We start from the raw sequence: 22,074 nt of genomic DNA on the forward strand, positions 1-22,074 counted from the left end.
TTTTCAATAAAGGTTTTCCCCCCCAAAAAAATAGAAATGTTAGGACTGAGTCGAGAACCCATAGCAGCATGTTGGGACAACCGCTTAAATGAGCTGCAACAGATAGAGGGCGGTGACCCTGAGGATTCGCCTGGTTGAGACGTGGGTGAATAGATGTTGTGAACCATACTTTAGTGCTAACGGGCGTACCATGATATTCCATGGGTGTACGCAGACCACTTAAGAATGTGAATAAGCGTGGACACTACGCAAAGGGGACATTGAGTAACACAGCAGCAAGGAAACATTACACAAACATGCCCAAAGATGGAGAGATTGGAGGGAATTTACTAAAGAATGAGACCTGAACATGGCTTTAATTACATTTCAATGCTGTTTGGAAACAGAGAAGGGATGTTTTGAAGACTGGCAACGTAGTTGGGAAACTTTGAATTTGTTTTTCCACAACTCCTAATTACAGAAACCGGAGGGGAAGTTTCCAGAATGTGCATTAGTTTTCTGTGTGTACAGGGAACTCTTCTCAGGACTTCATGTAGGTTTTATTGATACAAATAGGTTTTGTGAGGACAGCAGCTCATTTCTGTAGCAATTATTTCAAGATTCAAAGGAGTTTTCTGATGACTCACCGGGATTTAGGAAAATTTAAGAGCATTTCCTGATGATACAAGGGAGTTTCTCAGGGGACTTTAGTTTTCAGAGGAATCAAAGGTATGTTCTGTGGACTTAAAAGTTTTTTGGAGGATACAAAGTGATTTTATGAGGATCTGAAAGTTTCCTAGCACTTTGTGTGAGCTTAGTAGTGGCAGTTACACACTGCAGCAGTGAGACCTGCTCCTTACACACTGACAGGAGAATAATAAACCAGCCTTACCTGCTTATGGTGTTTCTGACATCCTGCAAAACAGAGAAACAAAGTGAAATCAGTTTCCAGAGATAATGTTAAAGTTATGGTAGTATTTGTAGGAGTGAAACACTTCATTCGATCTAGGATTAGAAAACAGTGGCTGGGGTCACATGACACAGCACATTTTGTGGCATCGCATGACCAAGCACCGAATGTGACATTCTGAATGAGACCACATGACATAGCAGAAACCGATATTCTGAATGGTAATGACACAGCACACTGTCATTCTGAATGGAGTCACAAAACCCAGCACATTCTGATATTCTGAATGAAGTCACTTGACTCATTGTATGATGTTCTCCACAGGGTCACATGCATGGGCCTCATTTAGGACTTGCCAGGGGTTGCAACTGCGACTCCTGGATTGCCCCTTGTGACCGGTCACTGCTTGTGCGAACCCTGGCTTCAGAGGTAGTAAAACCAGTGCCAAGAAGACAGAGGCAGCACCCCCTTATGAGAGTTGTGCTCCACCTTTGTTTTCTGCCACTTTTTTATTACATTAACAGTGAATAAAGTGCCAGAAGTCCTTGTTGTAGATCCTAGTGTCTTGAGGTCGCAGTCCCAAGTACTCTTGGGCTGTCTCACTGTGCACAGACTTTATGTGCTAGATAAATAAATCTGCACGATTTATTCTTCTTGTTTATGTCCTTTATTGCCAATTATTTCATGTAGTGTTATCTTCACACTAATATAATGCTTCTTGCATGACAGTTGTACATACAACTACAATATCCATAATGCATTGTTCTCCTTTCTTAGTTCACGTCACAATTCTCCCAATGCATTTCGGCACGATGTGCCTTCATCAGGGGATACCTAAACAAAAGATATGTTCCTTTTATTACTGAGAAAACTTGTCGATGTATATGCCACCACCTTAGTGTAGGTTTTAGTACCAGTGAACTGGCTCTGCTGCTCGTATCAAGTGCAATGTTATTTGTGTGTTTTTAGGAAACCTAACCTGCGTGTTAAACAATTCCCCAATTCTATCCTTCGAAATCGCATGTGGGATGCGCGGATTGTTAGTATTTACATATGGCCACTGTTCTTACGGACGTGCTGTTTCCATGCGCTCTCTGAATGCGCTCGCGCTGATTGCTAGCCCAGCTTGTTTTTAGTTAATGTGGCATGCGGTCATCTCTACGTGAGTGAAAATTATTACAGACCACGCTTACCGAGTCCTCTATAGGGCCGCTTTCTCCGGTTCTCCTTTTCTTCGTGGTCGGTTAACGCTGCAACTACTCTAAGCTGCTACGCCGCGCGTGTAACGTCTGATGTTAATTAACTCCCGCTGGCCACATTTAAAGGGGCCGTGCGGTTCGTGTCAATACTGCTGCGTGTGTATGAAGTTAAATATGAAAAAACGAGAATGTCATGTACGTTTCTCTGAATCTAAAGAATACATAAGTATATACGGTTGTGCAATTGCTAAATATTAATTACAAAATCAACATAAGTATACATATCAGCTAGACATTTGTGATGAATGGACCAAATTGTGCGACAATGATCTATAATGATTACTCAATTGGTTATAACTACAGATAACACAAAAGTTCGACCCTCTCATTCAACCCATGCGGTTTTAGGGTATTTAGATGATATATCCCATGATTCTCCCTCTTCAAAAGAGTCTTTTTGTTATCTTTACCTTCAGTTGTTGTTATTACCTCCAGAATGCAGGCGTTTAATTGACTTATCTGGTGTTTACCTTCCAGAAAATGAGTGGCAATTGTCGATATCATCATTTTTGTTCTTATGTTGCTTTTGTGCTCGTATAGTCTTGTTTTCAGTTTTCATTCTGTCTGTCCAATGTATACTTTCCCGCAGGGGCATTTTAACATGTAAATGGTATTCATAGTGTCACATGTCGCGTTCACTTTCAGTTGAATTTTATGTCCTTTCATTGGATGTGTGATGATACTTCCTATGATTATATTGTGGCAATTGCTACAATTCCAACATGGTTTGGTTCCCATGTATTTAGTAGTGTCTTCTTCTGTCGGCGTTTTCAGAATTTCTCCTATGTTCTTTGATCTCGTGTACACAAACAATGGATCCTGTGAAAAAATGTTATTAAAATCTGGTTCCACTCTTAAAATCTCCCAATGTCGTATAATGATCTTTCTGTATTGTTGACTCATGTTTGAATATTTGGTCACACACGTTATTCTCTTGTCATCCTTCGCTAACTTGACTTCAAGTAGATCTTCTCTGGGCCTCCTCGTAGTTCTTTCAATAACGTCTTGTATGACCTTATCAAGGTACCCACATTGTTTGAAACGTGTTGTCATTAATATGTTCTGTGTGGAAAGCTCCTTTGGATCCGAGACAATCCTTTTTACCCTCAGGAATTGAGAATACGGAAGGTGAAGTTTTAATGGGTTGGGATGATAGCTTTCATACCTTAAAATGTTGTTTCTGTCGGTTTTCTTTTTGTAGAGGTTTGTTGAAAATCTTGTGGGTTGTCTGGTTATTTCTACATCAAGAAAATTAATGGTTTTATCTTGTATTTCCGAAGTGAATTCAATTCTCTCATCTATGAGATTGAGTTTTTCAATTTGGATTGCCAACTCTTCTTTTGTACCTTGCCAAATGGTAAAGAAGTCGTCAATAATTCGTACATATAAGATTATATGTTCGTTCCATCTCTTGTTTGCCAAAATGTGCGTCTCCTCGAACTCATGCATGAAGATATTTGCATATGTAGGGGTCGCACAATTCCCCATAGATGTCCCGCTTTTTTGGAGATACCAATTATCATTCCAGGTGAAATAACTGTGCATCAGTGTAAATTCCAAGAGTTCCATAAGTAATACTTTCATTTCTTCCCGATAATCCATCTGTAAAAGCGCCTTCTCTACGGCTTCAATTCCCAGTTGGTGCGGTATGGATGTGTACAGGGCTTTAACATCTATAGTTCCCATTACTATTGGTTGTTCTTTTTTGGTGGTTACTGATGACAATTTTTTAAGGAAATCCGTTCTCTCCTTGATAAAGGAGGTCATTTTGGTCACAAAACTAGACAAGTATTTACAACCATTTGTGACCAAAATGACCTCCTTTATCAAGGACACAACGGATTGCCTTAAAAAGTTGTCATCAGTAACCATCAAAGAAGAACAACCAATAGTAATGGGAACTATAGATGTTAAAGCCCTGTACACATCCATACCGCACCTACTGGGAATTGAAGCAGTAGAGAAGGCGCTTTTACAGATGGATTATCGGGAAGAAATGAAAGTATTACTTATGGAACTCTTGGAATTTACACTGATGTACAGTTTTTTCACCTGGAATGATAATTGGTATCTCCAAAAAAGCGGGACATCTATGGGGAATTGTGCGGCCCCTACATATGCAAATATCTTCATGCATGAGTTCGAGGAGACACACATTTTGGCAAACAAGAGCTGGAACGAAGATATAATCTTATATGTACGATTTATTGACGACTTCTTTACCATTTGGCAAGGTACAAAAGAAGAGTTGGCAATCCAAATTGAAAAACTCAATCTCATAGATGAGAGAATTGAGTTCACTTCGGAAATACAAGATAAAACCATTATTTTTCTTGATGTAGAAAAAAACAGACAACCCACAGGATTTTCAACAAACATCTACAAAAAGAAAACAGACAGAAACAACATTTTAAGGTACGAAAGCTATCATCCCAACCTAATAAAACTTCACCTTCCGTATTCTCAATTCCTGAGGGTAAAAAGGATCGTCTCGGATCCAAAGGAGCTTTCCACACAGAACATATTAATGACAACACGTTTCAAACAACGTGGGTACCCTGATAAGGTCATACAAGACGCCATTGAAAGAACTAGGAGGAGGCCCAGAGAAGATCTACTTGAAGTCAAGTTAGCGAAGGATGACAAGAGAATAACGTGTGTGACCAAATATTCAAACATGAGTCAACAATACAGAAAGATCATTAAACGACTATGGGAGATTCTAAGAGTGGAACCAGATTTTAATAACATTTTTTCACAGGATCTATTGTTTGTGTACACGAGATCAAAGAACATAGGAGAAATTCTGAAACGCCGACAGAAGAAGACACCGCTAAATACATGGGAACCAAACCATGTTGGAATTGTACCAATTGCCACAATATAATCATAGGAAGTACCATCACACATCCAATGAAAGGACATAAAATTCAACTGAAAGTGAAAGCGACATGTGGCACTATGAATACCATCTACATGTTAAAATGCCCCTGCGGGAAAGTATACATTTGACAGACAGAACGAAAACTGAAAACAAGACTATACGAGCACAAAAGCAACATAAGAACAAAAATGATGAAATCGACAATTGCCACTCATTTTCTGGAAGCTAAACACCAGATAAGTCAATTAAAAGCCCGCATTCTGGAGGTAATAACAAGAACTGAAGGTAAAGATAATGAAAAGACTCTATTGAAGAGGGAGAATCATTGGATATATCATCTAAATACCCTAAAACTGCATGGGTTGAATGAGAGGGTCGAACTTTTGTGTTATCTGTAGTTATAACCGATTGAGTAATCATTATAGATCATTGTCGCACAATTTGGTCCATTCATCACAAATGTCTAGCTGATATGTATACTTATGTTGATTTTTTAATTAATATTTAGCAATTGCACAACCGTATATACTTATGTATTCTTTAGATTCAGAGAAACGTACATGACATTCTCGTTTTTTTCATATTTAACTTTATACACACGCAGCAGTATTGACACGAAGCGCACGGCCCCTTTGAATGTGGCCCGCGAGAGTTTAACATCAGACGTCACACGTGCGGCATAGCAGCTTAGAGTAGTTGCAGCGTTAACCGACCACGAAGAAAAGGAGACCGGAGAAAGCGGCACTATAGAGGACTCGGTAAGCGTGTTCTGTAATAATTTTCACACACGTAAAGATGACAGCATGCCACGTTAACTAAAAACAAGCTGGGCTAGCATTCAGCGCGAGTGCATGCAGAGAGCGCATAGAAACAGCACGTCCATAAGAACAGTGGCCATATGTAAATACTAGCAATCAGCGCGTCCCACATGCGATTTCAAAGGATAGAATTGGGGAATTGTTTAACACGCAGGTTCGGTTTCCTAAAAACACACAAATAAGGAGCCAGTTCACTGGTACTAAAACCTACACTAAGGTGGTGGCATATAAATCGACAAGTTTTCTCAGTATTAAAAGGAACATATCTTTTGTGTAGGTATCCCCTGATGAAGGCACATTGTGCCGAAATGCATTGGGAGAATTGTGACATGAACTAAGAAAGGAGAACAATGCATTATTGATATTGTAGTTGTATGTACAACTGTCATGCAAGAAGCATTATATTAGTGTGAAGATAACACTACATGAAATAATTGGCAATAAAGGACATAAACAAGAATAATAAATCGTGCAGATTTATTTATCTAGCACATAAAGTCTGTGCACAGTGAGACAGCCCAAGAGTACTTGGGACTGCGACCTCAAGATTATATGTTACACACTCCTGGGTAGGGAGAGTATCACTGGAGCACGACAAACATTTGAAACAGCGGCAAAAAACTAGCAGTGCACGATCCACTTTCACAAGTAGATCCTAGTGTGCCATGTTTTATTATACTAAAAGTATTACAGGAAACAGGAGTTGAAGGAGGAAGTATGAACAGCAGGGATACTAGAAGAGTGTTCTACAGAAGAGTAAGGTACGAACAGAAGCATTACTAAAAGAGTGCCATGAAGGAGTAGTTAAGAGCCGAAGGGGTAGAACAGTGCCCCGCAGGAGGAGGTACAAGCAGAAGGGGTACTAGAAGAGTGCCCTGCCGGAGAAGGTACAAGGAAGGGGTACTAGAAGAGTGCCGTGCAGGGGAAGGAGGTACAGGCAGAAGGGGTACTAGAGGAGTCTGTGTGAGTGGCAGCCATCTAGGAAATAAGATCACAGCTTCCCAGGAAGGACAAAGAAATGTGACCGCCTCTTGGCAGTTAAGGACTTTTAAAGGATCTGCTTGTGTGAAGCTCCCGCCAATTACTGGTTTAATTCATCCCAGCATGGGGTGCGCTGTTGGATTGAAGGGGCAGAGATGAAAGACCCTCTATACAAATTTAAGGAAGAACCAGGCAAGACTAAAGGATTTGGACTATTGGACTCTTTATGACAAGTTGTCTATGACTTGCATGCGGCGTGGCTATATTACAAGTTCCTCTCAGTATAAGGAGTTAAACGTACTGTTTAGAGGGTGACACCAGGATCACAGCTGGTGAATGGAGGCTCTCTGTCACCCTCCAAGGAGGCTCTCGGTCACCCTCAGAGGGATGCTCTCTCTCACCATCAGAGGGATGCTCTCTGTCACCCTTAGAGGGATGCTCTCTGTCACCCTCAGAGGGATGCTCTCTGTAACCCTCAGAGGGCCGCTCTCTGTCACCCTCAGAGGGGTGCTCTCTGTCACCCTCAGAGGGATGCTCTCTGTAACCCTCAGAGGGACGCTCCCTGTCACCCTCAGAGGGACGCTCCCTGTCACCCTCAGAGGGACGCTCTCTGTCACCCTCGGAGGGATGCTCTCTGTCACCCTCAGAGGGACGCTCCCTGTCACCCTCAGAGGGACGCTCCCTGTCACCCTCAGAGGGACGCTCTCTGTCACCCTCAGAGGGCCGCTCTCTGTCACCCTCAGAGGGACGCTCTCTGTCACCCTCAGAGGGACGCTCTCGGTCACCCTCCGAGGGATGCTCTGTCACCCTCAGAGGGATGCTCTCTGTCACCCTCAGAGGGACGCTCTCTGTCACCCTCAGAGGGACGCTCTCGGTCACCCTCCGAGGGATGCTCTGTCACCCTCAGAGGGATGCTCTCTGTCACCCTCAGAGGGACGCTCTCTGAGACCCTCAGAGGGATGCTCGCTGAGACCCTCAGAGGGATGCTCCCTGTCGCCCTCAGAGGGATGCTCCCTGTCGCCCACCGAGGGATGCTCCCAAATCAACTTATTTGAGTAGAGTAGATAGAGCATACAGCGTATGACCACAATAAGGATGTTTACACCTCTAATCCCAACCTAAGCCATATTGTTGAGGAACTTGGTTGCCGTTTACTGTTTTAAAATAATCCAGTTGTAAATCAAATTTCTATTGCTGCAGGGCAGCAATTTGCGGACTTTAATATTGCACACTGTAATATAATCTGGGGTTACCCGTGATATAAAATTGTTACTATTCTTCAAACTAAAGAGTTTTCTGTGGCAATCTCTATCTTTATCTGGGATGACAAAAAATCCAGTGAGCTTTCCATTACCAATTTCAAATTCCTAGTTATACAGCTGTTCACCCTAACAAGAGGTTTGGTGCACGTGAACCTAAGTGGCCACCTGCATCAGGAGACAAGTAAACACATTAGAACAGAATTGTTTTCAAACTTTTTAGAAAAGAAGGAATTTGGTTTCTTTCCAATTCTCTAAGGTGTTGTCACTCATTAGGCTTTCCATTTCTATGTAACTTTTAACACATTTTGCTCCTTGGTCTTCATATATTATTTACAGTCACTGGAATTGCTTGGTGTGTTGCATTCTCCCAATATATAAAATACATAAATAATTTGCAAATAGATGGGTTATTAACTTGTATATCACACCGTAAACAGTCCCTGTACATTTCACAGTTTGTATATGGAGTTGGGCTCACAGCATCAAGTGGGACAATGTAAATTATCCATCTCTGTATATTGTGTGCAGCTCTCAGAGTGCGTGGGGTCACTGTGCATTGACCCAGCCAGGAGATCAAAAGTGTTCCGCTCATACATTTAATAATGCACACAAAATATGATTATTTCACCTCATTCTTCTGTTTTATTTCCCAAACAGTATCTCACCTTCAGGAGTTCCCACGCTGGCGCCTCAGACTTCTTTTCTATCTCCGTTATCAGGGCCTTGAGAGAGGTGATTTGATTGGACAGTTTGGTGATATTTGCATTTTCTATCATGGTAATTTTCTTCTCCATCTCCTCCAGTCTTCTGTGCAGTGTTTGCTCATTTTCTTCCAGAAGCTGCCGCAGCTTTTCAAACTCAGATTCAATTTTATTCTTCTCAGTTCTTAGCTTGTTCTGTCAGAAGCAAAGAAAAGCTGGTTAGATATTAAAAAGCTTTCTACAAGCCATCCTTAGAGTCGGAGTCCAGGAGGAGGGTGGAGGGGTTGATAGATCCTTAAAGTCAGACCAGACCACTAATGTGATTTTCCTAATTTCTGAACTGCAGCCTTCGACCGTCTTCCATCCTTCTCACACTCCTGCCCTCCCCCTTCCCTCAGACACCTCACGAACTGTAGAGAGGTCAGAATTTGTGAAGCTGCAGAGAAGCTCGATCCATGGAGAGGGTGCAAGGAAGGAAACCCACCGCAGGCAGAGACAGTCAAAGACCCAGAGTCGGGCTGAGGGGGAGACACTAGCTGAAGTCAAATAATGATGTAAAAGAAGGGGGCCAGGAAGTTTCAGCCCTTGGGATGGAAGACACAAGATTTGGGGAGTGCGGACTGCCCCTGTCCTGCCAGCGCAATGTTTGCCCAGAAGGAGACACTGAGGGGGTGTCCTACAATGGCGCTCATTCAAAGTGATGGGGAATCACTGGTGTTGGAATTTCACGTTCAAAATCATAAACAAAGCATGTGCATTCTGTTACAAAACGCAGAATTACCAGATAAATCAATGTTTCTGAAGGTAATTCAGCGATTTCTGTAAAAGATTAGTAAGGAGATTGGATAAACATCTTGTCATATCCTAAGATAAGAGGCTGTGAGTTATCAGGTGAGGTATGTCACACTGTTCAAGTTCAAGTTCGAAAATTTGTATAGCGCACTACTCACCCAGAGGGTCTCAAGGCGCTTGGGGGGAGGGGGGAGGTACTTTACTTATCGAATATCCAAGTTTTTAGTTGCTTTCTGAAGGAGAGGTGGTTCTGTGTGAGGCGGAGGTGGGTGGGGAGAGAATTCCAGGTCTTGGCCGCTAAGTAGGAGAAGGATCTTCCCCCCATGGTGGATCTATGGATGCGCGGGATAGCGGCGAGGGCTTGATTGGACGATCGTAGTTGGCGGGTGGGGGTGTAGAAGGATAGTCGTGTGTTGAGGCATTCGGGTCCTAGGTCGTAGAGGGCTTTGTGTGCGTGGGTGAGGAGACGGAACGTTATTCTCTTGTTGACGGGGAGCCAGTGGAGGTCTTTCAGGTGACCGGAAATGTGAGCTTGATGGGGGATGTCCAGTATGAGTCTGGCTGAGGCGTTTTGGATGCGTTGGAGTTTTTTCTGCAGTTTGGCTGTGGTTCCGGCGTAAAGGGTGTTTCCGTAATCCAGACGGCTTGTGATCAGTGCGTGGGTGACCGTCTTTCTTGTTTCGGTGGGGATCCAGCGGAAGATTTTTTTGAGCATGCGTAGGATGTTGAAGCATGATGATGAGACGGCGCTGACTTGTCTGGTCATCGAGAGGGAGGAGTCCAGGATGAAGCCCAGGTTACGTGCGTGGTCTGTAGGTATGGGTGCAGTTCCCAGGGCCGGTGGCCACCATGAGTCGTCCCAGGCAGCGGGGGATGAACCTAGGATGAGGACTTCCGTTTTGTCCGAGTTCAGTTTTAAATGGCTGTTCTTCATCCACTCGGCTACTTCTTTCATTCCTTCGTGTAAGTTGGTTTTGGCTGTGTTTGGGTCTTTGGTGAGGGAGAGGATCAGCTGGGTGTCGTCTGCGTAGGAGATGATGTTGAGGTTGTGTTGGCGTGCGATGGATGCGAGGGGACTCATGTATATGTTGAAGAGGGTGGGACTGAGTGATGATCCTTGTGGTACGCCACAGATGATTTTGGTGGCCTCTGATCTAAAAGGGGGGAGGCGGACTCTCTGGGTTCTTCCGGCGAGGAACGAGATGATCCAGTCCAATGCTTTTCCTTGTATTCCGACGTTGCTAAGGCGTTGTATGAGGGTGCTATGACAGACTGTGTCGAAGGCTGCGGAGAGGTCAAGTAGGATGAGGGCAGCTGTTTCTCCGTTGTCCAGTAGAGTTCGAATGTCGTCTGTTGCTGCGATGAGGGCGGTTTCGGTGCTGTGTTTGGCTCGGAAGCCAGACTGTGAGGGGTCGAGGGATTTGTTGGATTCGAGGAAGGCGGCGAGCTGATTGTGGACGGCTTTCTCAGTGACTTTGGCAGGGAATGGGAGGAGCGAGATGGGGCGGTAGTTCTTAAGTTCAGTGGGGTCTGCTGTGGGTTTCTTTAGAAGGGCGCTGAGTTCGGCATGTTTCCAGCTTTCCGGGAAGGTAGAGGAGTTGAAGGAGCAGTTGATGACGTCACGGAGATGGGGTGCGATAATGGAGTCTGCTTTGTTGAAAATGTGGTGGGGGCATGGGTCGGTTGGCGATCCTAAGTGGATGGAGTTCATCAGGCGGATGGTGTCTTCGGTGGTGATTGGGTTCCAGTCGCAAAGGATGTTAGAGGGCGGTTTTGGTTCGGAGGTGGGTGGAGTGGGCTGGTCTTCGGACTGGTTTCCAAAGCTGTTATGTATGTCGGCAATTTTGTTGTGGAAGAATGAGGCTAGGGAATCGCAGAGGTCTTGGGAGGGTGTGATGTCGTTGGTGCCGGCGGTGGGGTTGGTAAATTCTTTGACGATGTTGAATAGTTCCTTGCTGTTTTGGGCGTTGTTGTCAAGACGATCCTTGAATGCTGATTTCTTGGTGGATCGGATCAGTTGGTGGTGTTTGCGGGTGGCGTTCTTGAAGGTGGTCAGGTTGTCAGTGGTTGGGTTTTTTCTCCAGGCTTTCTCGAGGGTACGACAGAACTTCTTGGATTTCTTTAGGTCATTGTTGAACCAGGGGGCTTTTTTGCTACCTTGCTTGGTTTGATGGTTTTTCAAGGGTGCTAGTTCGTCGGCGCTGTGGGTGATCCATTGTGTGAGGTTGGTGGCTGCTTGGTTTGGGTCCGATGATTTGGCGGGAGGGTTTTGGTGAAGTGATGTGAAGAGCTGGTCGGTGGTAATTTTGTTCCAGTTTCTTCGGGGAATAGGTTGTGGGGGGTTGTGGGTCGTGGTCTTTATGTAGTTGAAGTGAACGCAGCTGTGGTCAGTCCAGTGGAGAGCTGTGGTGTGATTGAAGGAGATGTGCTTGCTGGAGGTGAAGATTGGGTCGAGCGTGTGTCCGGCATAGTGGGTGGGGGTGTTAACAAGTTGTTCGAGTCCGAGGTTGGCCAGGTTGTCCAGAAGGGTGGTAGTGTTGCTGTCGTTTTTCTTTTCCAGGTGGAAGTTGAGGTCTCCCAGTAGAATGTAGTCCTCGGAGGGGAGGGCGTGAGGGCTGATGAAGTCGGTGAAGTCTTCGCTGAATTGTGTGCGGGGTCCTGGTGGGCTGTAGATGAGGGTGCCTCTGAGTGTGGTCTTGGGGTCGGTGTGGATCTGGAAGTGAAGGTGTTCAACGGTTGCAAGGTAGTCGTCGGAACTGGTCGTGATGCGGATGGTGTTCTTATGGACGATGGCGATGCCTCCTCCTGTTTGGTTGGTGTGGTCCTTTCGGATGATCTTGTAGCCGTCCAGGATGGCTATGGCGATGTCGGGTGCTGATGAGGCGTTCATCCAGGTTTCTGTAAGGAAGGCGACATCCGGCGATGTGGTGACGAGTAGGTTCCATAGTTTGATGGCGTGTCTATGGACCGAGCGGGTGTTGAGCAGGATACACTTTAGATGGTTAGTGTCGGAGCTCTGTTTGGAGTTTGTGGATTTGGTGTGGGTCTTGATGCAGTCGAACTTGCAGGAGTGGCAGGTGAAGGGTCCATGGGTGTGTCCTGGGGCGGCTTGGTAGCAGTTTGGTGGGCGGCCGGGGTTAAGGGCTGAGAGGGTTGCGGCGTCGTACGTTATGCGGACGGAGTGGATTTTGCGGGGGACAGGGGGTCAGGCGCTAGGCGCGGTCCAGGCGCGGACGGGCGTAGACGGGCTTACCTTTGGCGCACCTTCGGCGTGAACGCTGTGCGCAAAGGCATCTGTCATAAGTGGGTAGTGGAGGGGGGTGGGGCGAGGGAGGAGCAGCTGGGAGGCGGGAGCGGGGTGGGGAGACGGGCTATGAGGCACAACAACAACAAAATGGACGCAAAAAAGAAAGCGAAACAGGGCGAGACTGGGGCACAAACCGTGGTGTCTCAGGATATGGGCAGAGGCACAATCAGGCACAATTCAATTTAGAAGCAAAGCGAGCACTGCGATAGAATCTAGGTTCTCGCTAACCAGGCAGCTTCAGATGGCAATGCAGGCAATGAGAGCAATGTAAAGGCACTATAGTGCTACGAACTCGCAAACAAACAAACAAAAAGCGCAAATGGTAATGCCGGCAGAGCGAGCGAAGCGCAGGCCAATTATCAGCAGTGGTGATGAGCTACAAAGCGCTACGATACCAGGAGCCTTGGGAGCGTGGGGAGCCACCGCTTCCGAGCGAGTCAGGAGCAGGAGCCTGTGCTTTTTCAGGTGAGGTATGAAATGAACAATTGATGGACTAAATGCAGAACAATGTCATACATTCACCCCAGTACAGATATCTGGGTCTAAATCTATAGTTTTTCGCTCACCATGCCATTCCAGTTAGGACCTAGCCATATGCAAATCAGTGTTGACCCTGCGCCCAATGGAAGCAGTCCAGCCCGAACTGCCAGTCCAGTTCCCCCTTGGACTGGAAACAAGCATCCTAGGACCGGTTTTGGGAATTCAGCACTCATCAGCCAGGACCTGCCTTAGCAGTTCGGGCTGGACTGTTCCCATATCAGGGCTCGACAAATCCACTCGCCCGCTCGCATTTGCGAGGGAGAATGGATGAGGACGAGCTATTTTTAGGTCCTACTCGCCCTTTCTGGCGAGTAGGAAGTCAAACTAACTTATGTCCTCTGCCTTTGAAAACAGAGCAAAAGTGACAAGATAACATGATTTAAAGGCATTTTTATTGCTCATAAAGGGAATGAGCAATAAAGATGCCTTTAAATCTTGTTATCTTGTCACTTTTGCTCCGTTTTCAGAGACGGAGGTCAAGTGGGTTGCAGTCAGGTCGAGGGGATTTTCCATGGTACTAGACCTGCAGGACTAGTACCATTTTTCGGATTTGTCGAGCCCTGCATAAGAAACATGGTCAAGACTGATTTGCATATAGCTGGGTTCAAACTGGGGTGGTGTGGTGAGCGAGAGAATGATGGATTAAACCCAGATCCTTCTGATTGGGGGTGAATGTTTGCATTGTCCAGCATTCCATCCATCAATTGTTTCTTTTTTTATCAGGTGAGGTACATCACACTGTGGCTTAGAGCAGGAGCCTGTGTGTTATCAGGTGAGGTATGTCACACTGTGGCTTAGAGCAGGAGCCTGTGTGTTATCAGTTGAGGTATGTCACACTGTAGCTTAGAGCAGGAGCCTGTGTTATCAGGTGAGGTATGTCAACACACAGGCTCCTGCTCTAAGCCACAGTGTGACATACCTCACCTGATAACACACAGGCTCCTGCTCTAAGCCACAGTGTATCAGGTGAGGTATGTCACACTGTGGCTTAGAGCAGGAGCCTGTGTGTTATCAGGTGAGGTATGTCATACTGTGGCTTAGAGCAGGAGCCTGTGTGTTATCAGGTGAGGTATGTCACACTGTGGCTTAGAGCAGGAGCCTGTGTGTTATCAGGTGTGGTATGTCACACTGTGGCTTAGACCAGGAGCCTGTGTTATCAGGTGAGGTCTTAGCTCTCTCCTTGGTAGAGGGTTGTGTCCTTGTATCACCAGTCCTAATAAGGAATGTGTTCCTGAGTTGTGCGAAACTATAATGTTATTGCTCCCTGAAGACCCGAACAGTACCTGTTTGGTGACCTGCAAAGGCGTGCCAAGCGTGCCCCCATAACAGAGATAGTAATGGGAGTTGTGGGGAGCACTCCAATTTCAACAAATTAATAATCATCAATTATAAAAGTTCTTCAACCGGTGCTATGATTACTCAGGGGAGTCAATCCTGGATGCTAAATGAATGAATTATGGTGAGTGGTGGCCCACCTAATCATGCACTGTTCACTTGGTGCTATGCACCTTAAAGCAATATCAAAAATGTTTAACCACAATTAAATTTGTATGTGGTGGTAATAATCACATTTATTAAACAGTTTTACAAGATGAGTCATAAATAATGCAACTGAGTGTTATTGTGTCATCATAACAATTCTCAAATGTGTATGCAAATTAATTGTACAAGCATAATCATTATACATCATATTCGTAACATTCTAATATTCAAATGATTGACGTGGAGCCCAATGCATTTCGGCACGCATACGGTGCCTTCATCAGGGGCAGTTCTAAAAGGAAGAAGAAGGAATGTATGTCAGTATCTACATATGCTGGGGGATATGGGGGTGTGTGTATGTTATCGATTTAATCGTACCTTCATGTTTGATTGCTGGAGATCTATTAAAGTTGATAGCCGATTCTACAACCAAAAAATTATAAATGGTAGATAACGCTATAATGTGCTCATGAGATAAAATAAATAAAGAACAGTGATTTATGAACGTCGTACCTGGTGATCTGGTTGCCGGTAGCTGCAACAATAAATGTTGAATATAAGCCGCTATTATTGAAAAATATAACAAAACATGATAGCATCATGTGCTGTGGGATAAAAAATAATAATGATAATGGCCCTACCTTATCTTCGTAACGATGTCGACTCTACCCGGAAGTAAATAATAATAATGATAAGGCACTAGGTAATTGCCAAATATACAATAAAAGCGGTAACGGTGTAATGCGAGAAAGTAATGGACAGTGGTCATTTACCTGACTCCAAAATACAAGACTCCTTTCACGTTAACTCGCTGCTGTTCTATCAGTAGTCTTCAACCGGTCTGCTCGCAAACTCCATTAAAAAGTAGCGTGGTGCACATGGCAGTGTAGCCATGAGCATAAAGAGCGGACAATGAAAATGACAAACCCGAAGAATGCCAAAAAAATACAAAGCGCTTGAGCGCCATCTTAAAAAGGTGAAAAAATATATCGACAGCCCACCAATATTGAGTGACTGGTAACATAAAAAGTCTTATGTGAACATAATCTCTGGCGCACCAAAGTTACGCCCACGCTCAATATCATCCGTATTGTAGGCTCAGAAGCCCAAAATAAAATATCATGTGCGCATTAACTATAACACGTAGTGTTATGATCGAGATACCCATATACCTACAAACGATTGAACGAAGCGGGTGCTATTTCATGTGATAAATAGTGTCCGTATATATACGCTAGGAACGTGCATATACTAACAGCTAATGATAGTATATATATGTGATGGGTGATGCATCCTGGGATATAGAGTGCTTATGCATTATGATACCATTGCGGAATGCTACCTATTCATGCTGGTGACTGGAAAAAGTGTTAACGACGTGAGTGACGTTTTGTGCAATGAGGTAGAAGCCATGTAAATCGTACTTAAAGTATCAACAACAGATATTGAGTCCATGAAATGATATTAAAGTTCATCAAAGATAAGTTTGTCCATCATTAACAGTAATATACAAAGTGTTATGTTAATAGAACACAAAAAGACATAGGTTGGTTATGTAACATGGTCAACATAAAGCAATAAAATGTACTGTACAACAACAACATTAATCATACTTAAAGTATCAACAACAGATATTGAGTACACGAGATGATGTTAAAGTTCATCAAAGATAAGTTTGTCCATCATTAACAATAATATACAAAGTGTTATGTTAATAGAACACAAAAAAGCATAGGTTGGTTATGTGACATGGTCAACATAAAGCACTGAAATGTACTGTACAACAACAACTTTAATCAAACCTGTGGGTACATGTAGTGAAAGGTATGCTAGTCTATGGTTGACCAGACTATACTGTAGACTATGTGTGATCGTCTAAAATGAATGCACTATGTCAAGATCATGGGAATTGGACCTATAAATAACACGAAAGATCATATTTGTCATTCAGTCCCGCAGGGATCAAAGTCCCAAGAAATTTGATCCAGAAAATTTCTCTACGCAATAGCCTTTGGTGATTGTCTAGACCTTGTTGGACCTGCACATGTTCTAGAATAAGGAACCTGAGTTGTGAAATAGTATGTCGTTGTTCCTTCCAATGTAACACCAATGGTGAGGTCAGACTCTCATTGCGGATACGGCTCTTGTGCTCTGTAATCCGTACCTTGGTTTTTCGTTCTGTTTTGCCTATGTACATTTTTCCACATGGACACTTTATTGCGTACACAACATTGGTCGTATTGCAATCGCTGGAATGTTTCAAATGAATAAGTTTCCCAGAAGTTGGATGCGTACATGTATTGCCAGTAATTACATTATTACAATTTGAACAATTAAGACAGCGCGTGGTGCCCTTGTGGATTACTGGTCCAGTATGGTGTTGTTTCTTTTTTAATCTCTCTCTTAAATTTGGTCCTCGGGTGTACGCATGTAGAGGAGGATCTTTAAAGATACCATGAAAATCTGGTTCCAATGTCAAAAGTTCCCATCGCTTATTGATAATCTTCTTGATCTTTTCAGAAAGAGTTGTGTATTTAGTCACAAACACCATCCGGTTCTGTGGGGATTTACTTTTCTGTGTCAATAGATCCTGTCTTTGCATGTGTTGTACCCTATTCAGTTGCGTTGTGAGAACATCCGGTGGGTATCCTCTAGCTTTGTACTTTTGAACCTGATTCTCAAGTGTAGTCTGACAGGTCACATCGTTAGAGCATATGCGTTTAATGCGAATGAATTGTGATACTGGAAGATTCCTGATCAGATTTTTAGGATGAAAACTGGTGAATTCAAGTGCGCTATTCCGATCAGTTGGCTTAGTGTACAAGGCAGTATCAAATCCATCAGCTGTCTTCGTGATTCTAACATCTAGATAGTCAATGGTGTCTTTGCTGATTTTATAGGTGAACTGGATCCTCGTGTCAACTTGATTCAATTTGTTAATCAAAGTTTCCAAAGTATTCGGTGTGTCGTTCCAAATCAGAAATATATCGTCGATATATCGTCCATACATTAATACATGTTTCCATTCATCCTGTGACATAAGGTGTTGCGATTCAAAATGAGCCATGAATGTGTTCGCATACGCAGGAGCCCCTGCAAATCCCATCGCCGTCCCGCTCAGCTGTGCGTAGAACTCGTCTTGCCATATAAAATGGCTGTTGTATAAGCAAAATTTCAGTAGTTGAAGCAAAAAAATTTTTTGGGTGGTGGGTAACTGTTCCATACTTAATAACGCCCATTCACTGGCTTCCAGTCCTGCTTCATGGGGAATAGAGGTGTAAAGAGCCACCACGTCTATGGTGCACATAATCCAATGATCCTGGTACCCTTCTTCTGTCCACTTCAATTTGTTGAGGAAATCCGTGGTGTCACGTATGTATGAACCCCAATGCTGTACGAATTCCTGAAGATGGTAATCTATATATTGTCCGAGGGGGTCAAAAATTGACCCGCATCCCGAAACGATAGGTCTAAAGGGTGGATTAGTAGGGTGCTTGTGGATCTTCGGGATCATGTATATCAATGGTCGTCTTGGGTGTTTTTGCGTCAAAAATGCAGATGTCTGTTCATCTATCCATTCATTCTGTGTAGCTGTTGTCAGGATGGTGTGTAGCATTTGTTGTAAAGTAATCGTAGGGTCAGATGGTAATTTGAAATAAATGTTAGTGTCATGCACATGTTCATTAACTTTAAGTTCATAAAAAGTTGTGTCCATAAGAACCAAGGCTCCGCCTTTGTCTGCAGGTTGTATCGTGATATCTGGATTAGTGGCCAAGTTACTGATGATGTTCAGTTCATTTTTGGTCAAATTGTTGTGGCGGGTACTTGTGTATTTTAATGCTCGTAAATCTCTTTTAACTAACAGTTCAAAGGTGTCAAGCATCTTGTGTGAAACTGGAGCTTGGAAAAGACTTTTGGGTTTAAATTGCCTGCATGAAGTTTCCTGATTCGAATCTGAAGGTTCCACTACATTTTCAAAGTAGTGCCTGAGTTTCAGTGTCCTCATGAATCTGAAAAACGCTCCTTCTGTTTCAAGCTCATTGGTCGTGATTGTCGGAACGAATGTAAGACCTTTATTTAGCGTTCTCATTTGTTGTTTAGTGAGGGTGATGGATGAAATGTTGATAATTAGGTCAGTGTTCGACCGCTCCTCAATTCCTTTCCCACCACTTCCTCGCCTGGTTTTCCTCTTGATGTTGACAGTTCTGTCTGGGACGTTGGTGGTTGTGCTGGAGTTTGTGCCTGTGACAAAAAATCCACCTCTCTACTGGTGGTAGCTTGACTGGCCATCTCTGTGGCTATTATGTTGCCATCTTGAGTGGTTCTCACTGGTCCCCTGCGGATCGATATCTCCTTGTCAGTTACCAGACTTTCCTCTGAAGATCGTGCCGAAGGTGTTGTTTTTTTGGGAATAAATTGTCGTTTAGCATAGATGTCCGCCCACGTGTACACTTCATTTAATTTATAATCTATAGTGTCACGTTTGTACTTCCGCAATTTACCCTCCTGCAGTTCTTTCTCATATTTATCCAGTTTGATGTTGATGTTATCCAAACTAATTTTCCAAGTGTCTGCCTCCATCCTGGCCTCAAGTTCTGATTTCAAAGTATAAATTTCTTCTTCTAGCTCTCGGATGGTTTTAGAAAGCTCCTCAATTATCAGTAAAATGAGATCTAGTGAACATTTGTTAAGTATGCTATACCACTTGTCCATGAATTTCGAGTTAAGATTAAATCGGAAAAGCATAGGTTTGATAGATAAACGTAAACCTCTGGGTATCCTTTTTGCCCGATGATATTGTATCAACGTGGAGGCATGCATTCTCTGATTAAGTTGGCGTCTGGTGATGTATTCTAGTTGTTTTAATTGTTGGCTGATAGATCCCCCATGCGCATCCATGTTTCTCACTTCCTTTATTAAAGAATAAATTTGATCCGCCTGATCATTGGTGTAGGCCATCGTGGTGGCCCTGTTGTCCGTCATACCACTAATGGTTTCAAATTGCATCTTCGTTAAATGGTGGGTGCCTCCTCACTAGTGACTGGGTAAAGTAATAGTAATGGGAGTTGTGGGGAGCACTCCAATTTCAACAAATTAATAATCATCAATTATAAAAGTTCTTCAACCGGTGCTATGATTACTCAGGGGAGTCAATCCTGGATGCTAAATGAATGAATTATGGTGAGTGGTGGCCCACCTAATCATGCACTGTTCACTTGGTGCTATGCACCTTAAAGCAATATCAAAAATGTTTAACCACAATTAAATTTGTATGTGGTGGTAATAATCACATTTATTAAACAGTTTTACAAGATGAGTCATAAATAATGCAACTGAGTGTTATTGTGTCATCATAACAATTCTCAAATGTGTATGCAAATTAATTGTACAAGCATAATCATTATACATCATATTCGTAACATTCTAATATTCAAATGATTGACGTGGAGCCCAATGCATTTCGGCACGCATACGGTGCCTTCATCAGGGGCAGTTCTAAAAGGAAGAAGAAGGAATGTATGTCAGTATCTACATATGCTGGGGGACATGGGGGTGTGTGTATGTTATCGATTTAATCGTACCTTCATGTTTGATTGCTGGAGATCTATTAAAGTTGATAGCCGATTCTACAACCAAAAAATTATAAATGGTAGATAACGCTATAATGTGCTCATGAGATAAAATAAATAAAGAACAGTGATTTATGAACGTCGTACCTGGTGATCTGGTTGCCGGTAGCTGCAACAATAAATGTTGAATATAAGCCACTATTATTGAAAAATATAACAAAACATGATAGCATCATGTGCTGTGGGATAAAAAATAATAATGATAATGGCCCTACCTTATCTTCGTAACGATGTCGACTCTACCCGGAAGTAAATAATAATAATGATAAGGCACTAGGTAATTGCCAAATATACAATAAAAGCGGTAACGGTGTAATGCGAGAAAGTAATGGACAGTGGTCATTTACCTGACTCCAAAATACAAGACTCCTTTCACGTTAACTCGCTGCTGTTCTATCAGTAGTCTTCAACCGGTCTGCTCGCAAACTCCATTAAAAAGTAGCGTGGTGCACATGGCAGTGTAGCCATGAGCATAAAGAGCGGACAATGAAAATGACAAACCCGAAGAATGCCAAAAAAATACAAAGCGCTTGAGCGCCATCTTAAAAAGGTGAAAAAATATATCGACAGCCCACCAATATTGAGTGACTGGTAACATAAAAAGTCTTATGTGAACATAATCTCTGGCGCACCAAAGTTACGCCCACGCTCAATATCATCCGTATTGTAGGCTCAGAAGCCCAAAATAAAATATCATGTGCGCATTAACTATAACACGTAGTGTTATGATCGAGATACCCATATACCTACAAACGATTGAACGAAGCGGGTGCTATTTCATGTGATAAATAGTGTCCGTATATATACGCTAGGAACGTGCATATACTAACAGCTAATGATAGTATATATATGTGATGGGTGATGCATCCTGGGATATAGAGTGCTTATGCATTATGATACCATTGCGGAATGCTACCTATTCATGCTGGTGACTGGTGACTGCTCATGGCTACACTGCCATGTGCACCACGCTACTTTTTAATGGAGTTTGCGAGCAGACCGGTTGAAGACTACTGATAGAACAGCAGCGAGTTAACGTGAAAGGAGTCTTGTATTTTGGAGTCAGGTAAATGACCACTGTCCATTACTTTCTCGCATTACACCGTTACCGCTTTTATTGTATATTTGGCAATTACCTAGTGCCTTATCATTATTATTATTTACTTCCGGGTAGAGTCGACATCGTTACGAAGATAAGGTAGGGCCATTATCATTATTATTTTTTATCCCACAGCACATGATGCTATCATGTTTTGTTATATTTTTCAATAATAGCGGCTTATATTCAACATTTATTGTTGCAGCTACCGGCAACCAGATCACCAGGTACGACGTTCATAAATCACTGTTCTTTATTTATTTTATCTCATGAGCACATTATAGCGTTATCTACCATTTATAATTTTTTGGTTGTAGAATCGGCTATCAACTTTAATAGATCTCCAGCAATCAAACATGAAGGTACGATTAAATCGATAACATACACACACCCCCATGTCCCCCAGCATATGTAGATACTGACATACATT

General features: G+C 43.2%; 1 protein-coding gene across 1 annotated transcript in view; it reads right to left on the reverse strand.

The window, feature by feature from the left end:
* LOC144754162 (E3 ubiquitin-protein ligase TRIM39-like) overlaps positions 1-22,074 on the reverse strand; it is a 97,594-nt gene that overhangs the window by 67,906 nt on the left and 7,614 nt on the right. Inside the window, exons 3-4 of the mRNA XM_078641744.1 lie at positions 8,759-8,989; positions 872-894 (exon numbers count right to left, since the gene is read on the reverse strand). Coding sequence (XP_078497870.1) covers positions 872-894; positions 8,759-8,989 — 254 coding nt within the window. The remainder of the gene's footprint in view (positions 1-871; positions 895-8,758; positions 8,990-22,074) is intronic.

The sequence above is a fragment of the Lissotriton helveticus genome, chromosome 5_1 (assembly GCF_964261635.1).
Source record: "Lissotriton helveticus chromosome 5_1, aLisHel1.1, whole genome shotgun sequence".
NCBI classification, from domain to species: domain Eukaryota; kingdom Metazoa; phylum Chordata; class Amphibia; order Caudata; family Salamandridae; genus Lissotriton; species Lissotriton helveticus.